Below are 27,996 nucleotides of genomic sequence, written 5' to 3' on the forward strand. Positions count from 1 at the left end.
GGGAACGGACTAACCTTTGGGTCGGCCTCCATACGCGGTGGGCGTAATTTCTGCCAATACAACCATTCCAATGCGGCATCCGCCATGAGCGGTCCCGCTACTGTCGTACAGGTAATGACGAGCCACGCAGGCGGCATAATGGGGCCCGAATCCGTACAGATCATGGATCCCGCATTGTCCTGCGATTTGCTGAACACGGCGGTGGATTATGGCTGCGGGGGCGGGCCAGGGGGCATGCCGGCGGCATCGGTGCTGAAGGTACAGGAGGTGAGTGGGGTGGAAACCGATTCTGACGTGGTGGTGCTGGCAGTGGTGGTAATAAGTAAAATAATAATAGGCCCCAACTAATGGCTATGTCAACTTATTATCAGTGGAGCTTTATTAATAAGATTGTCCCGCCCGAGCATGTTTCGTGGGGTATCGATGCCCGGTACTAAGGTGCACAAGCAATACTTATCCCATACACGCATGGCTATCCTAAATTTTAGCTTTTTTATCCCGCGTGGACAATTATTTATCGCCCCAATATTTACTGATTAATTAAAACGCTCGCTCGGCAGGCCGACGGGTCATGCAACATGAGCCCATTTCGGTCTGTTGGTGGAGTCGCTGCTCGGCACCATTCGCAGCACCGCAGCCGCCACTACCTCTGCCGCGTCGCTTGACGCGTCCCACTCCCTGACAACGGGCGGCAGTCACACCCGGTAGGTTTGATTGGCGCGCTCACGAACGCCTCGTCCAGTCTGCAGGCAAGATCCAATCCAAGATCCAGTCGCGTTCAACTTAGTCCGTTTCGTGCTCAGTCAGATCCTATTCAGGATCCAATCCGGGAATTTCATGCGTGGAAGAATTGATCGAGGTCCGTCCAGGACAATTCAGGAAAAGAGCTCTTCCAAACTCATGCAAATGGAGCCTCTGCAGGGGTACGTTTCGGAGCTTTGGGCCTTCCGTGGGCAACACGGAGGATCTAGACGAGATCCAACTGTACGACATTCTTGGCGAGGTAAGGCTGGTTGCTAATCCAATCTGTTGCTGCTCGTGCTGCTGCCGCCTGCCTTTGAATTTCTTGCCTTATCGGAGAGGCTGCAATGTTTACTGCCAATGTACGACATGCCCTGTACGACAGTTGTGCCCGACCTGCTTGTTGTTCCCTTTATTTGAGCTTCCCCCTCAATATGGAGACAAATTGGCCTAGATCTGATCAAGATCCAGGTCCAAGCCAGATCCAGAACTCAGATCTAAACGTGTGATAGACTTTCAGGGCTGCATTCCCGCGTCCCGGCGCTCAATCCGTGACTGAATGGCATGTCATGTGATTACGTTAAAAGCCTTCCAACGTTAAAATCCATAACCCGTCGGTCTCCCGCGCCACTAAAGGGTGCCAGCGGTGTCGTACTGCGCGGCAAGATGGGCACCGTGCCCGTGGCGGCTAAGCTCATGGAGATCCCGCATGTGGACGAGCAAGACGACAAGGAAGGCAGCAGCAGTGACGACAATGCAAAGGTTGAAGGCGCCGGTCCTGCCCCCAAGACCTCAAAGGAACACATGAGTGCACGGCACAGCATGTACCGCAATGCCATGGAACTGGCCGTACTGAAAAGTACGACACACGTGAACATTATACAGGTGGGCGCCGAGCTTTGTTTATTCAAGGCGCAGGGGCGGAGGGGGGGTGTTAAAGTGCTGCTCGGTGTCTTGGGTTTGAGAGGCCGTTCGTCTTTGCATAAACCACCGCCACCATCACCACCAGCACATCACCACCATAGAAACTCACCCCTGTCACCTCCGCCGAAAACATCATATACTCACACGCCCAAACCCAGCTGAACCCCCGACCTTCACGCCATCCCCCATTACCCCAAATCTAACCACTCTCAAACATTTTTCCAATTACTCACCACCAACGCCAAACCAACGACGGCGCCGCGACGGCGCTGCATAACCCAAGCTAAGGATCCCATCGACCCCAGCACAGCTCACCACTGCTGAGCGATGTCATGCCGTACACCTACGCCGTACATCATACACTTACGCCGTACAGCCTCATGTTTCGACATTCCCGGCCTCGCAGTGCCTTGGAATTTTTGATAACGTGCTTTTGGAGCATTTGCCCGGCCCCGGCGGCACCCGGGGCTGTGTGCTTCGGAGGGCTAACGGAGCCGACGTGCCAACGACCCGCACATCAGGTACGGCACTGGGAATGTTGGAAGCACACACGTAAGCTGCCGCGTGTGTATATGTGCGTGTGTGTGCGTGTGCGTGTGTGTGTGTGCGTGTGCGTGAGTGGGTGTGCGTGAGTCTGTGTGTGTGTGTGATTGTGTGTGTGATTGTGTGATTGTGTGATTGTGATTGTGTGTGTGCGTGTGTGTGTGTGTGCGTGTGTGTGCGTGTGTGTGCGTGTGTGTGTCTGTGTGTGTCTGTGTGCGTGTGTGTGCGTGTGTGTGTGTGTCTGTGTGCGTGTGTGCTTGCGTGTGTGTGTGTCTGTATGTTTGTGTGTATGTCTGTGTGTGTGTGTGTGTGTCTGTCTGCATCTGTATGTGAGCACGCAGCGGCCCTTTCCTCTGCTCCTCTCCACTGCACAATGACATCACATAGAGGCCGAGCGAGATTAACAAAAAACTCTTTACACAGTAAAATACAGGAGGTACGCTGAACTTGATATCCTGAAAAGGAACTAAGCACATGTTCGAATGCCTCCGACGAATCTGAATATGAGATTGTACTGCACCAATACCGAAGCGTTTTCCCCCTGCCATCCCGTCGGTGCGTAGGTTCGCCACTCTGTACTGTGATCGTGACGGAGCTGTGCGACAGCTCGTTGCAGGCGGTGCTGGCGGACAGGTCGTTTCCGCGGATGGCGGTTGTGGGGATGTCGGCGTCGCAAACGCTTAGTCGGGGCGGCGGTGGCGGCGGCGGCGGCGGTGGCGGTGGCGGCGGTGGCGCGGACTGCAGCAGCGGCGGAGAAAGGAATCGGTACAGAATCGACCTGAAAGTGAGTGCCGTGCCCGTACAGTATTATTTTGTGTGTTTCCGCTCATGCACTGATGCATGCATGATGTGATCTGGTCGGCCTTGCAGCCAGGTAAGGTACGCGCTGCGACGTGACGGTGTGCATCGAGTACCGTGGCGGGGTCTAAATTTCCTGCGTGTCCCGCCTGCCGTACTGCGCGTCGTACAGGGAGTGTACCTCACCGTACTCGAGATTGCATTGGCGCTCCGCCATTTACACTCACGTCGCCTGGTACACCGCGGTGCGTCCGTGTGGGTGGGTGTGGGGGTGGGTGCGTGTGTGGCTGATTGGCTGTCTGGCTGTGTTAATATGGCGTGGCGTGTGAAGAGAGGGAGACTATGCGAGAGAGGGTATGCGGGTGCCTGGATTGTATTTTCTTGATTTCTCTTTGCCTTTATTTATTTATTTATTTATTATTTTTATTTTATTATTTATATTATTCATTTATATATATATTATATATATAATATATATATAATATAAATATATATAATATATATAATATAAATATATAATATATAATATATATATATATATATTATACGCGCAGTGGTTTGACCAATTTGTGGCCGTTAACCGTTTGCTCATTGGTTGCGGAGCTCGTTGCGAGCAACCTGACGTTGCGAGGGAGAGCCTGATGAGGGGTTTTAAATTTTTTTCCTAAGTCTTCGGTACTGCTTGCGGATGTTCATTTGTTTAGGGGAATGAGGGATGTACGGCACTGCTTGACGTACTGGAGTCAAGCTCGAGGGAGACCCAATGTTACAAGTTACAAGTGCCGCACGAGTGCGGGGGTGTCCGTCAAAGCCGGGAGGCCATGGACTATATGTATTGAAAGTTGATTACACCGTACGACCGACGGCGGTTTGGGTCCTGCCAACTAGACCCCTCCTCATCCAGTCACCCAACATCCGTAGAGACAGATCAGCCACCACCACCATCTCAGCATGCGAAACTTAGTCCATCAACTAGACCTCATCTCCACACCTCAGCAGCGTTAGTAAACCTAGACCTCCCGAACAATGTCGGGGGTCTGACCAGGAATCGAACCCGGAACCTTCATATACACGAAGGCGCCACCAGACCAGACCAAAAAGTTTGGAACCATTTCTCGATTTGTGAGTGTCATCCTTGCGCAGGGGCCATGCTAATCTACTCTGTATTTTTCCAATTTTAACATGATTTCACTGCGGGACCCTTTCTCCCTGGGCCCCCCCGTCGTTCTACTCACCGCCTAACACACACATACATACATACATACACACATGCACACACGTGTGGGTGCGAGCTCGCGCATGCACATGCATTGATTCCGCTGTCGCAACCTGCCGCAACCTGCCCGTACACAGACCTGAAACCCGCCAACATACTCCTCAAGCATAGCCCGGGTGACCCCCGTGGCTGGATCAGCAAGCTGGCGGATTTCGGGTTCGCGTTGTTGCTGGACCGACAGGTCAGATGCTGATGCAAACACGTCCCGGGGAAGTCGTACACTTGACGGGTGGAATCGACAGGACCTGGTCACGACGATGCATTTCTGGGGTTAAGATTCGGAGGAGGGTGCTAGGGGAGGATTGAATGTGTGGGGCGGGAAGCGGCGGGAGCTGCGGGCGATTCAAGGTCGGTCTGGCGGATGCGTGTGTGTGGTGGTTACAGTGGGCGGGGGTGCGGTGAGCAGGTGGCTGCTGCAACGCATTTGATCGAACACGATGAGTTGATCGACGTGTACACGAAACAACACTCGCTATCAGTCACATCCCATACCGGCTTGTACGACAAACTCCAAACCGTGGTGCCGTAACTTATCATGTCATATGAGGCATGCGAGGATGCCTCTAATAGCGTCTTAACGGCCCATCACCCTCAACTTTAAAAAATGAAAACTTTTATTTGATACGTTTTCGAAATGTTTATCTTCAGGATGCGCCACTACCGGACCACCACCAGCACCACCACCACAACAACGACAACAACAACATCAACACGGGAAGTTACAACAACTACAATGCGAATAGCGGCTCACGCACCAGAGCGAGTCTGGCAGCCGCCGGGGCGTACACCCTTGTGGGGGGCGGAGGCGGCCTAGGCGGAGGCGGAGGCGGCGTTAGCAATAGCAGCAGCAGCATCGGCAGCGGACCCCCCGGATGGGCCGCATTCTACACCATCCAGGAACAAGCATGCGGAACGTACGTGGGGTGCTCACTTTCGGGGGTTTGTGCTGGAGCATGTGCGAGTGCTCTGCAAGGTTTTATTGCACCGGTGTATAACAACAAAACTGTCATCGTGAATGTCATGAAATTATAACTCATATTATAATATATATTATAAATATATGATATATATAAGTTATATATTATATTATGATATTGTTTATTTTGTGTACTGCGATATCTTCACAATCTTCCTTCCGGGTACGCACCTGCCTGCGCCCCGCTACCCGCTGCCGCGTTTTCCTGTGCCCTTAAAGCCCATGAACGTCAGCACATACGCACATACATACAAGCATACGCACACAAAGACGTACGAGGCATCTTTTCACATATCTATATATGTCTGTCTAATTACACACGTCCGCACTCGTCAATTCGCCGCCGTCCGTCGCCGCCGCCTGCCTTCGTCATCGCTGTGCGTGTTCGTCGACCAAAAAAACCCTGGATTGTCCGTCGGACTATGTGACCCATGGGTCATTCATATAACTCGTCCTTCAGGGTGACGCACATGGCGCCGGAGGCGATGCGTCCCGGTGAGCGATCAACCAGCAGGGGGGCCTAAATAGGATATAAGCTATGGGACACAGGTTTTATTCACGGAACAGGAAATGTCCCCAATGTGTGTGTGGGGGGGGAGATGAGATAAGAGGTCGTCGCCACTCTCCCTCCTTGAGACGCTTCCCGAAGGGAGGAGAGGCGACGGTGGGAAAGAGGCTCGTTGGTGGCTATGATCAGGCATTCAGGCATTAGTGTTAAGTATAAGCTCTAAGATGAGCTAATGGCTGGGGAGGGGACCTGACATGGACAGACGACCCATCCACGAGTTCCAGCAGGATGTGGCTCCTCATCCACGTTTGTTAGTAACAAATGTGAACTGATGACAGAGTGGCCTAGCAGTCATAAGGTTCGCTTGCGACCACCATCACTAGCGCCAGTTACGGACCATGCTGCCATCATACGCAGACTCGCGCATCGATGCTTCTGTGGACATCTACGCGCTTGGTATTCTGATGTGGGACATCGTTGTAGGTGAGCAATGAATGTTACAGAGAATGAGCAAAAAGAGTGAGATTGACAAATACAACGGTCAAAGTGTGTAATGCCATCTGGCAAAAATAGACAGTAGGATTTCGTAGAGGAAAGTAGAATCTGATTAAGCAAAATTTCTTTCACGTGCATAATATTTTCATTTAAAGGTAAAATTTACGACTCAACTTGGAACGTTGTGTTCCATCACCGGTAACCGCTAATTTGGGCTGAAAGGCGGCCTTGGAGCTTGGCTGAGCGGTGATGTAACAAAGATAAATGGGCCGGGAGTAGGACACACATTTTCGCGCCGAATACTACTCTGCCAGAATATCTTAACTGCTCTCAAATTGCGAACGCCCCTAAACGGCCCTAACTCTTACGATGTTGCGTGCCTTACAGGACGAGGATATCGACCGTACAAGGATCTGCAACCAGACCAAATTCCATCCGCGGTTTTGGCCGGCTGCCGGCCCATATTCCCCGACTGGGTGCCCTCGTCGTATAGGTACGGTAATGGGCATTCCAACTGCCCCAGAGAGATCAAACTGGTTGCACTTTGCAAACCAATGTCCGTTAGACACCACGGGGAGACCATGCCATATTGATGTGTCGGTTATTGGTAAAGTGGTGTACGCAATTTATTTGGCATGGGATTTTCGTGAGTGTGTGCGTGTGCGTGCGTGTGTGCGTGTGTATGTGTGTGCGTGTGCGTGTGCGTGTGTAACAACAAAGCAAGAAGCAAGCGGGCACCCGCATGGAAGGGGGTTGGGCCCACGCCGGCGATCAAAAGCTAGTTCGCACCAGGGCAAGTGCCGTGTGGTGTGGTGGCTAGCACAGGGCCGCTCTTGGGCAGATGGATATGCCCCTGCGGACCGACATGGACATGGAGAAATCCTGGGAGGTGCAGCTTGAGCGGGTTTTCCCCTCTCACTAGCGGACTGGACACCGCCGCGAATCACGCCGCTCTCCGAAACCACAATGCCGTACAAACTTGCAGGAAACTGGCGCAGGCGTGTTGGGTGGCGGATCCACATCGACGTCCTTCCGCTGCGGATGTGGTAACGGCGGTGAAGGCGCAATTAGAGCTCTTGCAAGCCAATAGCGCACATTACCAGCAGCAGCAACAGCAGCGACAGCAACAGCATCAGCAACTGCAGCGACAGCAGCAACAGCAGCAGCAACAGCAGCAACAGCAGCAGCAGCAACAGCAGCAGCAGCCAGGACGATACCACCAAACCACGACGGTCGCCGCCACCACCGCCGCCACCACCGCCGCCACCACCACCGCCGCCACCACCGCCGCCGCCACCACCGCCGCCGCCACCACCGCCGCCACCACTGCGGCGGCGGCCGCGGGGACCACTGCTGCACGTCCGGGGCCGTCCCTGGGAAGAGCTGGTAATGCGGCACGTGAATGAAAACGGATGCGCATAAGACACATGTGCTGCACAAATAGGACAAAAGTAAGAAACGTGTATCCTTAAGCTCGCCACAAGGCGGATTAAAAAGCGCGGCCCTCGTACACTCTACCAGCGTAGAAGCCCAGCACCGCTGCTGCGTCGGCTGCCGCTGCAGCGGCGGCAAGGAGCAGGCAGCGCGCGTCTTGATGACAAATAGGCGGGGGCTTGTTCGCCCCAGGGCAAGAGGCATTTCCCGGAGAGGGTCTTTCGGGGTTTACAGGGTCTAAGGGGGCCTTATTAAATATTAGATATAAGTTAAGGGTCGCAAGTGCACCTTACTTGTTCGGGCTGTGGGCGTTCGAATGTACGTCAGGTTATGGGGCCTTAAAGATGATATAAATTTGCGACAAAGATTCATTCCGTTCGCCTGCATGTAAGTCTGTGGCGCATAGAGGCGTGTGGCGGAAAACGAATGAGCGAAAAAAACATCAGCATTGTCAACGGTCGAAATTCTTTGAATTGTTTTATGTTATGGGGAGATGGTTATATGGATGAAGAGCTCGCAGGGCGGAGAGAGGGGAAAATTAGCGAGGAGAGGGGGAATGTAGGAATGTCGGAAAGGAAGAGGGTTCGGCAAGCGGTGAAGCGAGAAAAGAAAGAGAGAGAGAGAGAGAGAGAGAGAGAGAGAGAGAGAGGGGGGGGGAAGAGAAAAGGAGGGGGATTAAAATTCGGCGCGGAAGAAAGAAAAAGCGCATAGGGAGAGACAAGATGAAACGCAGGCGAAGAAAAACAAATGTCACGGTCTGCAACGGACCCACGGGTCGCAACTGCGTGAGTTGTGAGTTGGCGTACATCCGCGTTTGAACTGCTAATTGCTGAGCTGTCGACACGCCCTCCCATACACTTTCCATCTGACAAAATGACCTTCATTTTCGGTGTCTTCATCTAATTTCACTTATTTCACTTGATACCAACCACGCCCACACGTACTCCACGCCGGTGCTTGAGCTCTGTCCTGAATTCGATACGAGTCGGGGGTAGCTTTATTTTTCATGATGCTGGGGCTCAAGCTTCCTAGGTTTTATGGTTTCATTTTTCAGGGATTCGGATTTTCTCGGGTCATAGTGTATCTGCCGACGGGGGACTCCGCTCACCACCTCCGGACCATCCGGACCGTCATGGCAGTCAATATTAGAGCCAACTGGCGACTGATCAACATCTATGCCTTGGTTCCTGTATAGATGCTCACATGGACAAATGAGTTGGCTTAACTGGAATCCATACGCTATTGCTTCTTATTAATATAATAATAATAATAATAATAATAATAATAATATGAATTATCGGAGTATTGATAATATAATATCAAGTACTAACAATAAATTTTCGGAGTAAAATTGTGACAGCAGCAGATCATCTGTGCTGGCAGCACACAAGCATTGTTATAATATATCGTAGATAGAATGAGCGAGGAGAGGAAAGGCCCGCAAAGGACCCTCACTGCTAATAGGCTGGCATGGGCCGCCCAAAGCCCAGAGGTCGTGGAAATGCAGCAGCAGTCGCCCGTGTGGCAAGCTGTAAGCAGCAAGACAATTAACTGCGCGCGGAGTCTGATGAAGAAAAGGCATTTGTATTTGCTTTGCTTTTTAGGGTTACGACGTGTTGGAGAGTGATCAGTGATTTCGTCATATACCTCCGAAGTGTGTGAGGAGCGAGTTAAAAACAATGCGGGCCGTACGTGGCCTTATATACTAGAGGCGCGTGTCCTGTCGTACAGGACGAGCGAGGAGAGGGATATTTCCAAACTTGCGTTATGAAGAGCGATTGACGCTCGGCCGCGCGAGGAAGGTTAGGCGATTAGGCGTTCTTCTGGGAACGGACTGCCCTTCTACGCAGCAGTGAGTCTGTGAACGCTAGAAGCGAGAAGCAAGGAGAGCGAGGCTCCCCAAGGCGAGGCCGGTGATGGTGAGGTGTGTTATTGTATAACGTAGCATGTATGGTTTGTGTCCTTATGGAGCTTATGGAGCTGGCCGGAGGGTGGGACAGAGACAGAGACGTAGGTTTTATAATTTGCGAGATTGCTCTAGGTGTTTATGCCAGTGCGATGCGGCCGAAGATATCGAAATTTTCGGATAAACTTAAAAAAAACAGTGCTATGTCAGTCAAAGGTTGGACGGATTCACTTGATTTATAATTATTAGGTATAATTGAAAGTAGTTGGCGGTGGAGGTGCACGGCGGCTTGGCGTTCGCGATCGCGATCGCGCAACGAAGGGCCACGTACTTTCAAATACCTAATCATCAACATACTGCTTGGATCGACTTGATTGTTCGACTCGCTCACTCATTGCGCGGGGCAGCGTTACCAAGGGACGAGCTTATATATTACTTAGCCGCAAATGCACTATCGGCGACGCAAACATACATTTACAGCGCCATGCTTTAATGGCCGTGGATGGCGAACGATGGTGAGTGGTATCACCACAATCAGAACGGATAGGATTTTTGTCGGATGAGGGACACAAAACGCAACTGCGCGCGCATGGCCTATGGATTAAACAGCAGCAGCAGCAGCGCGGGAAAAAGTAAAACTTTGTCATTTAAGCTTCAATCTCATACGCAAAAAAAACACCAGCAGCTATATACGGACGTGTAACATGGTAGCTATGTGTACCATTATTAATATTTTACTGACTGCTTGTATTTTGTTGCGTGCCTTCATAACCTGGGATCTGTATCGGCGGCGGGGCGGCGCGCTGCGGTTCAAACTTGGTTCTGGATTCTGCCGGTGACGAAGCGGTTCGAAATTATATATGGCGGTCGGGCGATTTATTATCTCACCTACCAAACCTAATCAACTTCATAGGGAGCAAATTGCAACCTATTTATACAAAGGCGGACATGGCCTAACTGCTGGCCAGCGAGTAACTTATCGAAGGTCGGTATTAGCGGCATTATTGGAGGAAAAAATCGCATGCCTGAGCGAGGCTGCAATACCCTCTAGGGGAGGGAGATTAGCTGCGGGATGATGCCCAATGGCGGTAGGTGGGTGGGTAGCTGAATGGTGGTTGGTGGTCGTGGTGAATGCGTGACATTGGCTGGCTGTCTGGCTGTATGTCCAGCAAATGGCGTATGTATGTATGCACGTGCGTGCGTGCATGACGTGCGTGATGAATAGCGTATGTATGTGCATGTGTGATGAGATGATGCGACCGCTTACTGCTGCAGCGACGACATGCTTGTGCGCCTTGTACAGTAGAGTATATATTTAAATAGGCGCTTATTGCCGCTGGTGATGTGCCTAGACGACGCCCGCAGTCGTAGGCTGCTGCTGCTGCTGGAAGCGTACGTACACTGGATTAGACGCGCGAGATCTTGCGCGACCTTTTGCGCGTACGCACGAAGTCCTTATTACTTTTGTTGGCTAGCACGCCGGGGCAGCCTGTTGCTAGTCGCTGTCTAGCTGTCTCTCCTAAGATTACATCCTGTCTCTGTCTACGATGGGTGAAGCGCATCCTTGCAAAAAGGGGCGTTACGAGGACCGACACATGTATACCCCATTGGCTTCCCAGTATTCCCAGTATTGAGTAAACATAGTCTTGCTGCATTTCATGACACCAACCAAAAATATCAATCCAATATCGTAAATTCGTGATTTCGTACGTGCGGCTGCGAGGAGGGTTGCGGAGCGGTGTGCCATCCTCGCACCCTGGGGGAGGTTGGGGGCCGGGCGAAGCGCATCCTGTCGGTTGGATACATCCATCCCCTCACACATAGCCTTTTCGTAACCTCAAGCCGAACATCCTGGCGACTGCATTCCCCCATTCTGCCATCCTCATCCTTGGTGGGTTGGCGTGAACCCGCCGCCAATATGCCGCCATCCTGGGCCCTATTGTCTTCCATCCTCCTTATCCCGGGGGGGGGAATTCCACATTTCTATCCTACTCTTTCCCATCTGTATCCTGTGCCCGACCCGACCCGAGCCGCCGCATCCTGACTGCTCTGCACCTCGCCGGGTTGTGCGGCGGAGCAATACGTACGAGCAATAATTGTCGAGACACACGTGTTGTACCTCTTAGCGGCGGCTTCACTGGGCGGTTGGTTTGTTCTGGCCCCAAGCAAAGCAAGACAACAAGTGACCGCTGATCAGCGCAGTCGGTGGTTGAATCGGTGTCGATGTCGTTGTGGTTGTGTGTAGGGCGAGTGGAAAGGACGGTGAATGCGGACATGGAAGCAAAATCTCAACACAACGCAACGCAACGCAATGCACCGTCATACTTAGCAGCAGGGTTGCATTCTGGGGCTCATAGACAGACAGACAGACAGACAGGCAGACAGCAGACAGATTGGCAGACAGACAGGCAGGCAGGCAGACAGGCAGGCAGACAGCAGACAGATTGGCAGACAGATAAATTGGTTGGATATAATTATCCCTGTCCGCCTGTCCGCATGCACACCGCATTATCGCCACGTTGGCGTGCGTGTCGGTCAGGGAGCACAAAGCGCCACCGTCAACTCAATCGTATTACATGCCATCCCGATTTGATTTTGATACTCGCAAACGTATCGGTCCCTGGCCGGACCGTGCATACATTGCTGGGGCCTGGAAAGGGGCGCTGCTGTTATTGTCTGCTGCTGCTGTTGTTGTCTGTTGCTGCTGTTGTCGTTTTCGTCGCATGGGTTGTGCGTGCGTCGGTGATGATGACCTTCTCGTGCGTAAGAACCCCGGTCGATTGCGTCGACATACATACATACGTACGTGTGTGTGAAGGTTACAAGTATCTATCTGACCAGGCCTGACGACACTGGCCACCGAGGGGCTGCTGCCCAGCCCCAACGGAAAGACCGCCTAAGCTCCTCTCTCCCGCGGACGGTAGAGGGGCGTGTGTGTGTGTGTGTGCACGTATATGTATGTTTGTGTATATGTGTGTGCCTACGCTTATGTCAGGGACGACAATACCGCTTTTGGGCACATACATGGTATGTATGATGTATGCTGGCTTATGCAGTGATAAGAAAATTGCCCTTTTTGTTGATAGCAGATAAAGCAGAGTCTCTGAAGACGCTATTGTAAGACTTAGGGTGCACTGTGACCCGAGAATGCAGCTGAAGTAGCTGGTACACAGTACGGCTATACAAATACGCGCCAAGCGCTCGACCGCCAGCATCTCGAGAGGCCTTTTCAGCGGGGCCAGCTACTACAGGTGCAAAGGAACGCGAGAAGGCATGCCGTACATACGTACATACGTACACAGCATAGCACCAAAGACCAAGCTATCACTCATGGGCAATCACTCAACTCGTTATCTCGCACCCACGCATCGCCCACCCCTAATATAACCTAAATACAGCAAGCTCGAACACACCAACATTTTAAGCATTCTTAAGCGTTTCTTGTACGGCTTTCATTGTCGTAGGAGTAGAATATTCTCGTACTCCAGTTCGCCGCAGATACATGCTAAGCTAGCGCCTGCCTATGCAGCAAATGTCTACCTAGCGCCCGCCTCCACATTCCTAGCAAGCAGACCAATCGAGCCGTCGCCCCCCCCCTCGTGCTGCCCTAGCTGCTGCTACATGTCCGGCAGGAGCTCCTATCATCGCACACGCCCGAACACACCGGATGCCATATGTGCACCCCCGCTTCCAACAGCATATTGCCTTCCGCTACAGATTTGGTTCGCATCTCGCTCCGCTGCTGGCTATAGCTGCCCTGCCCTACATACCTCTTTCCCTTCCTCATCGGTCCTACCTGCCTGCCTGCCTGCCAGGCGCCTGCCTGCCGCCTAGCCTGACGCTGACACCTAGCTAGCTATATATAGCTAGCCACCTAGCCAGCTACCCCGAATGCACACCTCGTCAACAGAGGGCTGCAAAGGTTAGGGGTTGGGTTCGGCTACCGGTCAGGCAGAAATTAGGATGCGGCGAGAGGGGACAGGATTAGGATACAAAGTTGATGTCAGGTTTCGGACGAGTGTAGGATTGGGGTTGCGGTCCGGACCCAGGATTAGGATTAGGCCCCCACTGGGCAGGTTTAGGATGAGGACCCCGAGTGTAGGATTAGGATTGGGTCCTCGCTGGGCAGGATTAGATTTGGGATACTGGAACGGGATATGAACGGATTACAACCAACCGCCCCTAGAATGTGGATGAGACAACCACTCCGGGATGGGAATTAGGAGTGCTAGTGGTCTACCCCTGTTGAGATTAGAGGATTGCTGACCGGTACCCATCCCCCCGGTTGGGATTACAGGATTAGGACCCCCCCCGGCAGCCAGGGGGCTGCCAGGGGTGCCCATTGTCATCAACACCAACAGGTGCCCCCGCCGCATAACTCTACCACGATACATAACTCAACCACGATAACAATACAATAAACAACTTCATAAAAAAAACCGTCCAGGAACAAGTACTACTATTGATGTGACGAGGAAGAACATACAGCGACACACGGGACACGACAATGACAACGGTAACAACGGTAGCAACGACAACGGTAACAACAACATAAAGGGATCGTGGTGTCATTCATTCAATCCTTGTACAACGTGACATTGAGCAACGATGATAACAACGATAACGTGGTGGCAACGATACAATTAATATCCAGATCATGCTTGTGTTTTGCCGCCCTCGAGCCGCAGCTGACTCTGTCTAGACTCTTCCTGCTCAAGCCCACCATCCACTTGCGTCGCCGTACATCCGTACATCTGTACATCGAATGAAGATAGAGCTCATATGAAGAGCCATCTTCATGTCGTCGCGAAGACGCCAGCAGGGCCTTGCCTGCATCTGTGGTATATGTGCATGTAACAAGCACATGCATGCATCCAATGTATTGCAACATAACAAATTTTAAAGCACAGCAACAGCAGTACATAAAAACACGTAGTTTTTATTGTACAACGAACTCAACAGGGGTCAAAATAAAGTACGTGTCTGTCTGTGCCGTGGGTTTGCAAAACCAGCCCGGACAATTCCGTCGTCTTCATAATCGCTAGGAGCTAGCAGATATGGACAACAACAACAACAACTGTGTTTCGGCCCGGTCAGGGCCCCCGGTGCTCGTCCTTTATCGGGCGAGCCGCCCACAGTGTAACACCCCATCAACAACAACAACAACAACAACAACAACAACAACTTCACGAACACAACAAATGGTCGGAATCAGTCTCTGTCAGGAGTCTGTCCTGTATGTCAGCAGTCTGTCAGTCTGTCAGTCTGTTAGTCTGCCGTCTAAGAAGATCAATGGCTACCGGGAGGGCCCCAAAAGTGAAACCAACATTTCAAACCACTCGTCCACTCTCCAGGTCCTGTTTGTATGTATGTTGTTACAGGGTGGTTAACTTCGCCAGCGGCCCCCTTTCCCGGGGCAGTCCCTGCTCTCCCCTGCTAGAGGGGCACCCTAATCCGTCACCCCATCCGACTTCAGAATGTATTCGTTGGGTTCGGCAACTCACCACCAGCATCCAACCAAATCTAGCGGATCAACGGCGCATCAACTTAGTTCCTGGTCAGCTCGCAAGTTGATATTATCACGTCCTACACCGTCCATATGATGGGGGGCCACCTCCCATTTCATCACTCCTCAAACACCCGAGGAGCTGGCAGGCGGATTTGAACCCGGGTCGACTGGATCGACTGGGAGCAGAAGTCAGGCCTTAACTTCTGCCAGCCGCCTGCCTATAAACAGATCGTCACCAGGGGTTCGCACGTGGTCCCCCACCGTACTACTGATCTGGCCCAATGTTGCTTATGTGCCCAGTGCTGATGGGATGGGCAGTATGTATGTATGTATGCATGTCGGGATACACTAGGCAGGACAAACATGGAGCTCCGCCGCAGCGAGCCAGTCCATGTTCAGTATGTATGGGCAGTATGTATGCATGTATGCATGTCGGGATACACTAGGCAGGACAAACATGGAGCTCCGCCGCAGCGAGCCAGTCCATGTTCGCATACCGTCAATCGCGGCGGCACACCTGCAGCCCTCCTGTCAGCGTCAGCAGCTAGCATGAGGCGTGCGTGCTCCGGCACTACATTCCGGCTACCACACTCAAGGATGGTAATGAGGAAAAAAAGGAATGCGAAGCTGACAAGATAGATATTGGCGGTCACTGATGGTCATTTTATCATGGTGTTAGAGCAGATTAGGGACGAGAGCCGGTTCCTAGACCCGATGTGGCCGCGGGGTGCCGTTGCTGACGCCTGCGACACCGCTGCCAGCAACCGTAACGGGTGCTGTGGTAGCTCTGTACCCGGGCGCTGTGGCGGCGGCGGCGGCGGCGGCGGCGACGCGCGTCGCCGCACTGGCAGCGGCGGCGGTGGCGGCGCGAGAAGGGCTTCTCAGCGCCAGCGCAGCAGCCAGGCCACTGACGGTGGGCCCGTACGGCACGTCGGTGTCGGGAAGCTCAGCCTACAGGAAGTGGTTGCAGAAGCTTTGTTTTCATCCACGTGTGGGTGAGTGAAACCTGACCAGCATGTGGTGGTCAATTAGACTGTGTAGGAGGCAAGAGGTCGGAGGGCAAGAGGGTATGTGGTGAAGAAGTACCTGGGTTGGCCATCTTGGCAGGTGGAGCGCTTCTCGTCACCGCCATCGCAAAGCCCGCTAGAAACCTCAAGTCCGGTTGGGGTCCAATGGAGAAATGGGGGTGTGAAAAGAGGTCTTCCCCTTCGGGGATGACTTTGGTTCATCCCGTCTAGTTCCCAAAATAAGTTTGGGCCAAGGGCCCTCGCAAAAAAAGTTTGGACCAAAATCTCAACGCCCCAGGACATTTTAGGCGAAGAACGACATCATGCCACTGGACGACTGCATCGTCTCGCCGCGTCGGCTTCTTCTTCTTCTGACACGGGATATGGGGCCCCAGCAGGGCCCCTTCAGGATAAGCTGCCTCCAGAACCATTTCCTGCTCACCATTTTTGCCGTACATTTCCGGTTTCGGAGGATTTTTTGGACAACAACAAAAGTGACGCGCCGTTGATCCGCTAGATTTGGTTGGATGCTGGTGGTGAGTTGCCAAACTCAAAGAGTACACCCTGAAGTCGGATGGGGTGAATGGCTTAGGGTGCCCCTCTAGCAGGGGAGAGCAGGGAATTGCCTCGGGAAGGAGGCCACTGGTGAAGCTTAACCACCCTGTAACAACATCAACAACATCAACAAAAGCCTCATCTTTGGTCTCTTTGGTAAGTGACTTCGGCAGATTTATGTTCTAACGAATTATGTGGAGAGAATGGCGAGCATGGCACACTTCTATGTGTAGGCCTGTGTGCATGCATGCCATTGTAAATATGTGTGTGTGTACATGGAACTGGGGGCGGCTTTTTTTCCTCACCTTCTGTAAGCAGCTCCAGCCCGCACCGAAACACCCTCTGTTGAGCCTTGGGGAGACGTAGAGGGGAGAGCTGTAAGCGCGCCGGAAGCGATCCTCTTCCCACTTGCCGCCGCCGGTGCCTGTGGCCGTGCTGAGGATGCTCCTACTGATAGCATTATCACTCTCCGACTCAGGCCGCGAAGGCGCTGCTGCCGCCGCTGACGTAGCCGTTGATTCCGCCTTTAGGACGATCTGGTCGATGACCCTGAGGGAAGGCATAGGGGATCTCCCGGACTCCGAAACTGATGCCGCGGCTGCAGAGACCGTTGCTGCGGTTGCTGCGGTTGCTGTTGCTGACGGCGTCGAAGCCGTGTTCATGGGTGCTGGTATTAGCGGCAACAGCAGCTGTGGTGTCGATATCGGTCGCATGGATGTTCCGACGGGTCTTCTGTTGGGCGCCGTTGTATCGTCGTCACTGCTGCTGCCGCTGCCGCCGCTGCCACTCTCACATCCTTCGTTGCCGTATTTGCTACCGCTGTTAACGCTGCCGACGTCGTCGCTGCCGACGTCGCCACCATCGCCGTCGTCACTCTTACCAAAGGCGTCGTCTGAGAACGCTTCTCTTGACCCACCATCATCCGCTATCTCTCTTGATGAGAGGGAACGAGAATGGAGCATGTCGGGGGATGAAAAGCCTCCGCCGCGACAGGAAGACGATAAAGACGACAGCGACGACGAGGACGACGGCGACGACGAGGACGACGGCGACGACGTGCGCCGCCTGAGCAAGGAGAAGGTTGCCGCCGAGCCGGAAGGTGACGCCGCGGCCGCCGGGACTGTGCAGAGCAGCCGCGGAGTCATAGCCACGGCCGCCGCGGCCGCCATGGTCTTCTCAGCTGTGGCCGCTGGCGGAAGTAACGTCCATAATATCCGCGGTACGGCACCTGTACTTTGGTTTAGGAGCACCGCGTAGACCGCAGCTGTGCAGGCGAAGAGGCCAACAGTGGTGACTGCCACGAGCAGATGCACCAGCAACAGCAGCGGCAGCAGCAGCAACAGCAGCAGCAATGACCCATGGGTCACTGTACAGCTGCATGGCGAAGCCAGACACCAAGGCGGACCCCACGTCCTGTGGGAAGTTACCAAGCTGACGTCATCACTGGCCACTGGCAACGCGTAGCGACAGGATAGCACGTGTGCTGAAGGTAGCGCAAAGGCCGCCGCCGCCAGAATGTACGGCAAACTGCTGCAGCGGCATCCACGGTCTGGCGTTAAATTTAAGGGTTCCAAGCCGCTACAGCCACCACTAACACAAGCACCGAAACCGCCGCCAAAAGCAATACCGTCCCTGGCAGACGCAGCGGCAGCGGTAGCGGCGTCTGCCTGTACGGCATGTGATCCTCGCGCCGGCCGCCAGCTTGGCATTGGCAGTGGTGGATTGCACCTTAGCATACGTGGACTTAGCACGGCCAGTAGCCCCTGCCGCCTGCGGCTGTACAGCTGTAAGCGTCAAGGCGGGTGAAGGCGGGCAAGTCGTACTGATGTGTGATGCCTTTGGGATGCTGTGCGTTGCCACTGCCGAGTGCCAGGACTGGAAGAAAGAGGGAGAAAACAAGAAAAAACAAAAAACATTCTACTTTCGGGATTAAGTTTGCAGTTGGAGAGTCAAAAAGCTCAGCGGCAACGGAGTCAACCCTTCGTCTGAGGGCTTCTGAGAGCACTGGATTCAACTGGAACGGGAGAGGACTGAAAAGGATAAAAAAGATATTATGGAAACGGCGTTGAGGCATCAGCATAGCCGCTGGGCCAACGACAGACGGACGCGCCCATAGCGGTTGGGACTTAGGGTTTGCGGGAGCCAACCCGATTCAAGCTGGCAGCTAGCTGGCGCACCAAGCTGCCTCTGCTATATGCGCACTATGCGCACTATGCGCTTATACGGAAAAAGGGAGCTTACGTTTGTTGCGCTCTCAAATCAGTATCAGACCAGGGAAGGCGGACCTAGTTTGACCGGACGGAGGAGCATAACGTTGTCGTGGTACTTCGTTTTTCAGTTTGTGCTTCTGCCGTAAACGTGTAGAGTTGTGTTGATTATGCAGATTTTGCAAAATTTTGTGTTGAAGGATTAGAGTGTTGATATGATTTTCCTTCCTGTGGCTTGCAGCAGCTCGCAGCGCCCTTCGCTTGCAAAAAGCTTCTTTTCGTTAGGGTAAGGCACACAAAGAACGCCACAGCTGCCACCTGTTTATTTTCATCGCGCTTAGGCACCGTCCAGCTGTGCCAGCTTCATGACCGTGCTTTGGACAGCTGCTCGTTTGGTGGTGTCGAGGAGGTCTCGTCACTCCTCGTCCAATCTGGCTCCATAAAAGCTCCGCATACAAGCCATCGATTGTGCTTCAACAGACCGAAACCAAATCCATATGCTTAACCGTTAGCGCATACCTTTCTACAAATTTCCTGGGTTCGGATGGAATACAGCGGCTTACAAGTTGCAACGCTCTTGACAAAGTCCCAGACGTTTGGATTTAATCAGAAACAATACTTCAAAAGTTTTCGCGTTTGCAAATCGCATCCAACACTGCAGCACCCAACACTTACACCCAACATCGGCGGGATATATGAGAACGAAAACCTGCCTAATTTAAATTCGTTAACGCGAACAAACCAGACATCCTCCGGTCTCTATTCCCACATACATCCTACCACGCAACCTGGAAGGGAGGTCGAGTTACCGTCGCCAGCTCACACCATCTAAGACGGAACCACACCCACCCACATACCAGCGTCGCTCTGAACCGAGTCTCAGCGCCGGCGCGTCTCTTGCGGGCCAAACCCCTCTCGTGGCTAAACCCCGTCAGCCCGCGGCCTAATCTCCTCACCTCCTCACCGCATTGCACATAGGACCTCCCCCGCATTCACCCCCCTCCTCACCGCCTGGTGTTGCCTAACCGCATTTAGCTCTCCTTAGCACCTGAAGGACCGCCCAGGTATCGTCTTACGTGCCTCCCTCCCTCCATTCCTCCCTCCGCCGAGCCTTCCAGTCGCCTAACTGTCATTTCTTTCCCCCGACCGCTACTGCTATCGTAGATTTTCCCCCCGCAGCCGCCGCCGTCCCCACCGCGTTCTTCACGCCACTCTGTTTCCCCTTCCCCTTCCCCTCGTCCTCCTCCTCCTCCTCGTCGTCGTCGTCGTCTTCAGAACCTTCCAGATCTCCATCGCTGGCTTCTGTCCACTCGCTGTCGCTGCCATCACCCTTTTTGAGAAGCTCCTCGCCAACGGTATTCTCCCGTATCAACTGCCAACCGTCCAGCTTGACAACGTCCAACGACCACATGTCATCCAGCGTAATTTCCTTGGCCCCCACCTGCATAGGAAAGGCGGCTTCGCTGAGCGTACGACATGGTTTCGGATCTCACGGACAAAATGGACAAAACTGGGGCAAAGACAGCGAGTCCATTGCCTTGTCCATTGCCTTGTGTTTGTACCTGCTACAGCGCTATTGCTATCTCTTAATGCAGCTACTGCCGGTACTGCTCTGCCGTACATCCGTACACACTCACCTCCACAGTCCCCCCCAACAACCACAACGTACTACCCACTACGGTCATCTGCACGGGGGTGCGGGCAAAGACGGGGTTAGTGTTGAGAAGAGGAGGGAAAGGAAAAAAATTCTGAGCGTGGCACCGCAGCGAGGGAAGACTGAGCTATCAAGGTAAAGAGGGCAACGCAGCGCCTGTCAGGAGTGGGGGGAGAGGGGCGGTTGAGGGTGGGAAGCAGGCGAGGCTTGGAGGGCCCTCCGCCTCCGCGTCGTGGGGTTTAACGCTTCCTCCCTCCTTCCCACGCCCTCTCCCTCCCTCCCTCCCTCCCTCCCTCCTCAGGCACGACTGAACCTACCAAGGAGCACATGCGGGCCTTGGGTTTCGGCATGTTTAGTACGGACAGATCCAAGCCGTACGTGGCGGGCGAATACAGGATCTCCGAAACCACGCCGCCGATGCGGTACAGCTGGTAGGCCTTACGGACCACATAGCCTCGGTAGCTGCGAAAACCAGCACGCCGTACGAGCAGTCGTACGGCCGTTGGAAGGTAGTTCAGGGTTGTTACTTTTGGGTCATGATGTTATGAGGGGTTCGAGGGGTGTACGAAGGTAGTGGTTGCAGTCCCAGCATCCGCTCCTAGGCAGCGATTCACAGTACGGCAGGGGCATACACGTACCACGGCGGTCACGGCGACAATCGGCATCTTTTAAAACATCGAATGCTCCATCCGGCATTCACCCACCAAAGTCACCACAACGCATCTCAGATCATCAACACCGCGTCCGAGCGGCCAACAGCAACAAACCATCCCGCGCTCCACGCCCTACACTTTTGTACGGCGAATGCCGTACAATCCGCGCTTTCTTGCCCCCCAATTACCTTGCCTGGATCTTCACGGCCGCTCTGTAAAGCGCGCTGTTCTTATCCGTCGCTGCTGCCAACCGATCCGCTACCTCAGGGGAGATGACGGAGGCGGCAGTAGCGGCCGCCGACGACGACGACGGTGCCGCCGCCGCAGCGCCGTCCTCGCCGTCCGCGGCCGCCGCGGGGCCGGGTGCTGCTGCTGCTGCTGCACCCTTTCCTTTACCGGGCGGTCTGAGCTCTGCGGCGTACCACCTCCGATTATCAAAATTGAAGGAGAGTAAATCGTTGCGGAACTCTGAGGACAGGTCTTCGCCGCCCTGCAGTTGGTGGTTGACCGTTGGTACTGGTTTTGACGGTTGACGGTTGGCCGTTTGCCTTCTCTCTCTGTCGCCAGGACGTCTTGCTTCCCCCCTTCCCCAACCACACACACCTTCGCTTCGTTGTCTGTCACGCCGCCAAACATAAAAGCACGCGGCCCCGCCTTGGGGTGGGTGTGGACCGCCAAGGAAAAGGACGCTCGGGCACCTGGGGCCATACCCATCTTCTTAACACGCTCCCACTGCGCACGTGTACGAGGTTGCATGTACGGCAGGGGCGGGGGAAGAGTTTAGGCACTAAAAGGTGTAAAGCGGGACGAGTGGGGAAGGAGGTCATGAAGTGGGGGAATGGGGCCCGAGAAGACGACGAAAGGCGGAGCCGATCCCTACAAATGCCAACTAACAACGGCAACCGGGGACCCCCTGGCCCCCATTCCCAACAACCACCTCCCCCAGTAACCGTCAACAGTAACCGTTAAATCATCCCAACCACCCCAACGGACCGTGTACGACGTAAGATTACATGCCCATACGTCGTCCATGGTCTTGCCGTGCTCCAAGTCCTCATCCTCATCGTCCTTTGCCTGGAGGACCAAAGGGAACGATTACGGAAAGAACGGGCGTAGATATTTAGTAGATATTTAGTAGGTAGATTTTAAGAAGGTATCTTAGTAGAATACACACCCGCTGTGGACAGAGGTGTGGCGCATTTTCCATCCAATACGCAAAGGGGCTCTGAACGTCGATATCAAAAGTAGGGAGGAAGAGGATGGAAGTGACGAGGTGAGAGAGACACGGCGGAGGAGGCGGATCGCTCATATGGACATGGACAACACCCAGTAAAGAGAGAGGTGTTGGGAGGATGCAGCCCGTGATCGATCCGCAGCACCCGGATCCCGGCAGTGTTCAGGAGTTTAGGGACGGAGCCGGAGATCTGGTACTGACACAGGACAGAATATAATATAACATGATATAATATAACATGATATAATATAATATAATATAATATAATATAATATAATATAATATAATATAATATAATATAATATAATATAATATAATATAATATAATATAATATAATATAATATAATATAATATAATATAATATAATATAATATAATATAATATAATATAATATAATATAATATATATTATATTATATTATATATATATATTAGATATATATATTATATTATATTATATCATGTTATATTATATTATATTCTGTCCTGTGTCAGTATCAGATCTCCGGCTCCGTCCCTAAACTCCTGAACCCTAAACTCCTGAACACTGCCGGGATCCGGGTGCTGCGGATCGATATAATAATATATAATATATAACATATTATATATTATTATTATTATTATTATATATTATATTATATTATTATCCATTTATCGCATCGTTGCCGCTATCCCTCACTACGAATCACCCACGCCAAGGTTGTTATTAAAGAGGAGTTATTACTGCCGACCGTTTCCCCTCCCCGGCTTTCACCCCCAGGGACCCCCCCTCGATGCCGACCCGACCCGAACCGACCTTTGAGTATCCGCCAAACACCCACAGCGTGTCGCCCACCACCGTCATGCCGCAGCCGCTACGGGGGGAGGGCCACACCGCGCCCCCCCCCGCATTGCCGGACGGACCGCCACCCAGACTCGTCCACTTGAGCGTTTCCAGGTTCAACTCCCAGAGGTCGTTGTAGTACCTGTTGTAAGGAGTACGGCATCCAGGGTACGGCACATGAAAGTGACGTAACGGGCCTGCCTCTCTTTCATTTTACATGTATATGTGTGCACATCTAACGACGCTCATAGAGCCCATAGCGACTTCGCAGTCCACGCGGTCAGCAGCATGGGGAGTGCAAGACACAAGTACCCGCTGTGTATTTGGCATACGCAGCGAGAAGTACATACATACATACATACATACATACATACATGCATGCATACATACATCATATGGCAGGCGGCTGGCAGAAGTTAAGGCCTGACTTCTGCTCCCAGTCGACCCAGTCGACCCGGGTTCAAATCCGCCTGCCAGCTCCTCGGGTGTTTGAGGAGTGATGAAATGGGAGGTGGCCCCCCATCATATGGACGGTGTAGGACGTGATAATATCAACTTGCGAGCTGACCAGGAACTAAGTTGATGCGCCGTTGATCCGCTAGATTTGGTTGGATGCTGGTGGTGAGTTGCCGAACCCAACGAATACACTCTGAAGTCGGATGGGGTGACGGATTAGGGTGCCCCTCTAGCAGGNGAGAGCAGGGACTGCCCCGGGAAAGGGGGCGCTGGCGAAGTTAACCACCCTGTAACAACATACATGCATACATACATGCATACATACATACATGCATACATACATACATACATGCATACATACATGCATGCATACATACATGCATACATACATACATGCATACATAAGGTTTGAAAAAGAGGAAGTCACAACATGCAGAAGTTTATCGAAGACAAGTTTCTACTTCAGCATGTTAAAAGTGCTGAAGTAGAAATAGCTGAACTTTTTAGAGGTGTTGATATTTAGGGAGAATGGCGACAGAGCGAGTAGAAATAGCCGTCGCTGTAGTGCGCGGCGATACGGATCACCTGGGCGATATGGACCACCTGGAAGGGGGGGGGGCGCGGCTAGAGTCGACTCATGGTGACTACTATCGCTACAGACGGGCTTACGGCTCCAACAAAAAAAAAGAACTCTGCGCCTGTCTGCCTGCCGTTCTGTACGTATGTAAATGCGTATGTGTATCCTGACAACTGTCGTGCATGTGTGTGTGAAGGTTACACAAGTATTTATCTGACCGGGCCTGACGACACTGGCCACAGAGGGGCTGCTGCCTGCTGCCCCAACGGAAAGATCGCCTAAGCTCCTCTCTCCCGGAGAAGACGGTTCTCCCGCAGACGGTAGAGGGGCGCTAGAGGGGCCTCTGCCCCCCCCTCCTAAGCATAACCGAGAGCCGCAGGTCCGCTAGCTCCTCCGCTCTCCTCCCCCCGGAGGAGGGGGAAGAGGAGGCGCCGCCCGCGTGCACGCTTTCACGAGTCCAGGCTCCAACACGCGAGTTTGCGTTCACTGAGGCTCTGAAACACACAACAAGACTCCCCTCTCCATCCCCGGCCTGATTCGGCTCTTGGCGTGAGGGTTCACCATGACAGCGGAAAACCGGAAACCCTGTACATACCCTAAACCCCCCCTACTAAGGCACAAGGCCCTATTAGAAAGCTCAACCGGCCATTCAACCGATTCTCCATCGTGGGGGGGAAGCGGGCAGGGTTCAAGAAACTCACGCTAACGTGTGCGTGTGTGTGTGTGTGTGTGTGGATTTGTTACATGCATGCAGCTTTTGGATCTTAAAGCATGCGCACGCGTATGTATGTATGCATGTATGTATATACGTACGCGCATATGTGTGTACTTGCAAACAACGCTGCCATACACTGCCGTACACTTACTTAACCTCTCGCCCCGTGTCGTAAAACCCGCCAAATAGCAATACGCGGTTCCTCAGCGGCTGCAGCGCCATTCGGTGACCCGAGCGAGCCGAGGGCCCGCCCTTGGAGGGCAGACAGTCCCACTCCCAGGTCGTGAGATCGAGACGCCACAGGTCCTGTTTTTTTGTGGCGGGGCATTGGAGACGATGACAGCTTTTTTGCAACTGTTATGAAACCGTGGTAACGGTGCATTTGGATTGTGCACTGTGACCTGGCTCTCGCCTCTACGGGTGCAAAAAACCGAACCAGTCAGGTGTGCACATGACAGTCCTTAGTTAGGCTTTTCAGCCCCCGCGCACCACCCCTGGCATCGTTGCGCGTCGTCTCTTCGCTTATCCTGGCCTGTCTTCTACCACACCCCTTATCTCGCCTTGTAGTGGTGAAATCGCTCCTGATTTGGCGACGTGAACTCGCCGCCAAACACAAACATTGTGTTTTTGAAAATAACCGCCTGGTGTGCGGATCGAGGCGGGGGCCCATTGGGGGAATCCACCCGAGACCATCGCCGTTTGTCCACATCGAACCTGCATGTGCATGTGCATGTGCAACACCAGTACGGAGATTTTCAGGGAAAGGGGGGAGTCAAAAGAGTGGTATCCATCCGCCCCTCCTCCTCCCCGCCCCTCCTCCTCCCCGCCCTCCTCCCTCCTCCCCAAGCACCCACCTGTAAAGGTCCTTATACACATGCACCTTGTCAGTGCCCAGGTCGACGTATTCGCCCCCAAACAAAAAAATGAAGGAACCTCGCTGCAAAGCACCATGACAATATTAACATTTTTGCAGTACTACAAATAGCAACAACAGAACAACCGAACAGCAGCAGCAGCAGCAGTAGCGCCTACGCCAACAAATAAATAAAATTGCAAGCGGAGCAACGCGCGGGTGCAAGCAGAAGCACATAGATATCCATGGGGCTTGCTGCAGTAAGGGACACAATCAAGAGCTAAAGGGGATGTATACAGGGGCAGGAGGCATGTAGCAGCAGACATGCATGCATGCATCCATCTACACGAATACGCAACGCATGTTCACATACGCGCCGTACACTCGTACCGGCGTAATGTACGGCACAAAGGACGCGTTGACCCTGGGCCCCGGCGGGTCACAATCTGCCGCGATCTCCACCGCGCCCTTGCGCTGCTTCTCCTCCAGAGCCATTCGCAGTAGCAGCGCGTCGATATCATCCTCGTCGCCTGGGAGGAGCAGTAGCAGAAGTTGCAGATAGTAAGAGCAGCAGGAGAAATGTGCTTGAGTTATGCGTGCAGCAGCCGCACAATCGGTACAGTGGAAGAATATCCAGAAATCGCATAAATGGCAGCAGCAACAACAGCAGTCGTACTTTCATCCACAGCAACAATGCTCCGATGAGGAGACACAAACAAACCGCCGAAACCCTCTCCCCCCAACAATATACTGCTTAATCTCCGGGGTGAGCAAAATCCCTTCATCTCCGTACCCATCCTCAACCGCTAACCGCTAACCGCCAGCCCCGTGGGCTACTAGACAGGGGAAGCCAAACCTTGGCCCCAGCCCACCCCACCCCACTGCATCATCACCTGCTAATAGTTTATCCGCCCTTCGCTCTTTTTTTGCTTCATTCTTGGCTGTCTTTTTTTCCGTCTTGATGCTTCCTTTATGTTTCCCGGGTTTGAGTCCGCGTGGGAGCATAAATTAAGGGGAAGGTGGAGATGGGCATGTGGGGGGTTTTGTGAGGCAGCATGTTGGGCTTGTGTGTGGGGACCGCTCGTGATGGCAAATCGGAGTGGCGCGGAGGGTAGGGGCGGAGTACTAGTGGGGCGGAGGTTTAGGGCCATTACCTGGTGATAGACATGTCCTTTAGGTTTTATTCATAACAAATTGTGGGTCGTTGGGAAAGGTATGGATAACGAGTGGCATTGCGTCGTGGTATCGCGCGGCAGGAAGGAAGGGGTGCGGGGGTATTGGGGGGGGATCTTGGGGGTATAAGGTAAGAGCGGACATTATAAAGGTAATGAGGTGAGTATGTTGGCAGGGAGGAAGTGCATGTTGTTGCGCGCGTGTGCAATATGGTCCCTGGCAGCCCGCGGGGCAAGCCGCCAGGGATGTCGATTGCCATCGCCCTACATCCTTACCTACGCCCGCAACCGGGCCGTCCTTGCGCTCCTTTGCCTTCTTGCGCTTATCGCGCCCGCTACCCATGCTGATACAGGTCTCAAAGCACGCGAAATTATTCCCGAAACACTGCCGCCGCTTGCCAACCGATGTGCTCGCAAAACCAGTCCGCGAGACTGTCTGCGCCTAGCGAAATATAAATTCTACAATGTTCTTCGCGTGAAGTTTTGGTAAATTGTAAACAGGCGAAGCGCACGCTCCACCGCCGGTTGAGCCGACAAAAATGTTGCAATCGACAGCAGCAATCGTGCGACAATAAGTGACTTTCTTTCTTCCTTTCATTAAGTTCAGAAACGCCAATTAGGTTAGCCAGTAGCGGAATCCAGATTGCCAGTTATCGTATGTACTGTACATACGATATGCCAGTCCGCTGTCACGCGAAGCACACGGCAATACTCCGTGGTCTAGCCAGCACCATGCAAAGGCAAGCCTAGAAATATCACGTCGCCGGTGGTACGTTCAGCGCTGCAGCTACAGCTCGCAGGTGGTTACGATTGTAAGGTAGCAAAGAAACAGTTATCTGTTTGACTGTTGAGCTATCTGGCAACGTGTATAATGCACCGGGACTTCGGGAAATCGGCTTTCGGCATTTAATAATTGGTTACCATACTCGCTATTGGCCTTTACTTTGGATTGTCGGCTCAAATGTCAAAAACCTTGTCCT

The 27,996-nt window shown here is 53.0% G+C and overlaps 2 protein-coding genes across 2 annotated transcripts in view; one reads left to right on the plus strand and one right to left on the minus strand.

Moving 5' to 3' along the window:
• Positions 1–7,936, plus strand: part of VOLCADRAFT_96120 (uncharacterized protein) — a gene marked incomplete at both ends in the record, with an annotated part of 17,693 nt that extends 9,757 nt beyond the window's left edge. The window contains 13 exons of the mRNA XM_002955151.1: positions 112–267; positions 870–1,003; positions 1,378–1,626; positions 2,072–2,186; positions 2,772–2,992; positions 3,079–3,087; positions 3,179–3,251; positions 4,360–4,463; positions 4,958–5,196; positions 5,719–5,753; positions 6,184–6,249; positions 6,649–6,754; positions 7,825–7,936. Of these exons, the coding sequence (XP_002955197.1) occupies positions 112–267; positions 870–1,003; positions 1,378–1,626; positions 2,072–2,186; positions 2,772–2,992; positions 3,079–3,087; positions 3,179–3,251; positions 4,360–4,463; positions 4,958–5,196; positions 5,719–5,753; positions 6,184–6,249; positions 6,649–6,754; positions 7,825–7,936 (1,619 nt within the window). The remainder of the gene's footprint in view (positions 1–111; positions 268–869; positions 1,004–1,377; positions 1,627–2,071; positions 2,187–2,771; positions 2,993–3,078; positions 3,088–3,178; positions 3,252–4,359; positions 4,464–4,957; positions 5,197–5,718; positions 5,754–6,183; positions 6,250–6,648; positions 6,755–7,824) is intronic.
• Positions 7,937–17,146: 9,210 nt separating this feature from the next.
• VOLCADRAFT_106718 (uncharacterized protein) lies at positions 17,147–27,359 on the minus strand (the record flags this gene model as incomplete). The annotated part of the gene is made up of 16 exons (XM_002955203.1): positions 17,147–17,361; positions 17,553–17,936; positions 18,078–18,456; positions 20,075–20,320; positions 20,517–20,564; positions 20,851–20,995; positions 21,375–21,676; positions 21,790–21,918; positions 22,180–22,260; positions 23,217–23,385; positions 24,285–24,302; positions 25,143–25,297; positions 25,675–25,705; positions 25,846–25,928; positions 26,235–26,374; positions 27,293–27,359. The coding sequence occupies 16 exons, from the start codon at positions 27,357–27,359 to the stop codon at positions 17,147–17,149; spliced, it is 2,592 nt and encodes an 863-aa protein (XP_002955249.1).
• Between the last annotated feature and the right edge of the window lie 637 nt (positions 27,360–27,996).

This window comes from Volvox carteri (assembly GCF_000143455.1).
Source record: "Volvox carteri f. nagariensis unplaced genomic scaffold VOLCAscaffold_49, whole genome shotgun sequence".
NCBI classification, from domain to species: Eukaryota; Viridiplantae; Chlorophyta; class Chlorophyceae; order Chlamydomonadales; family Volvocaceae; genus Volvox; species Volvox carteri.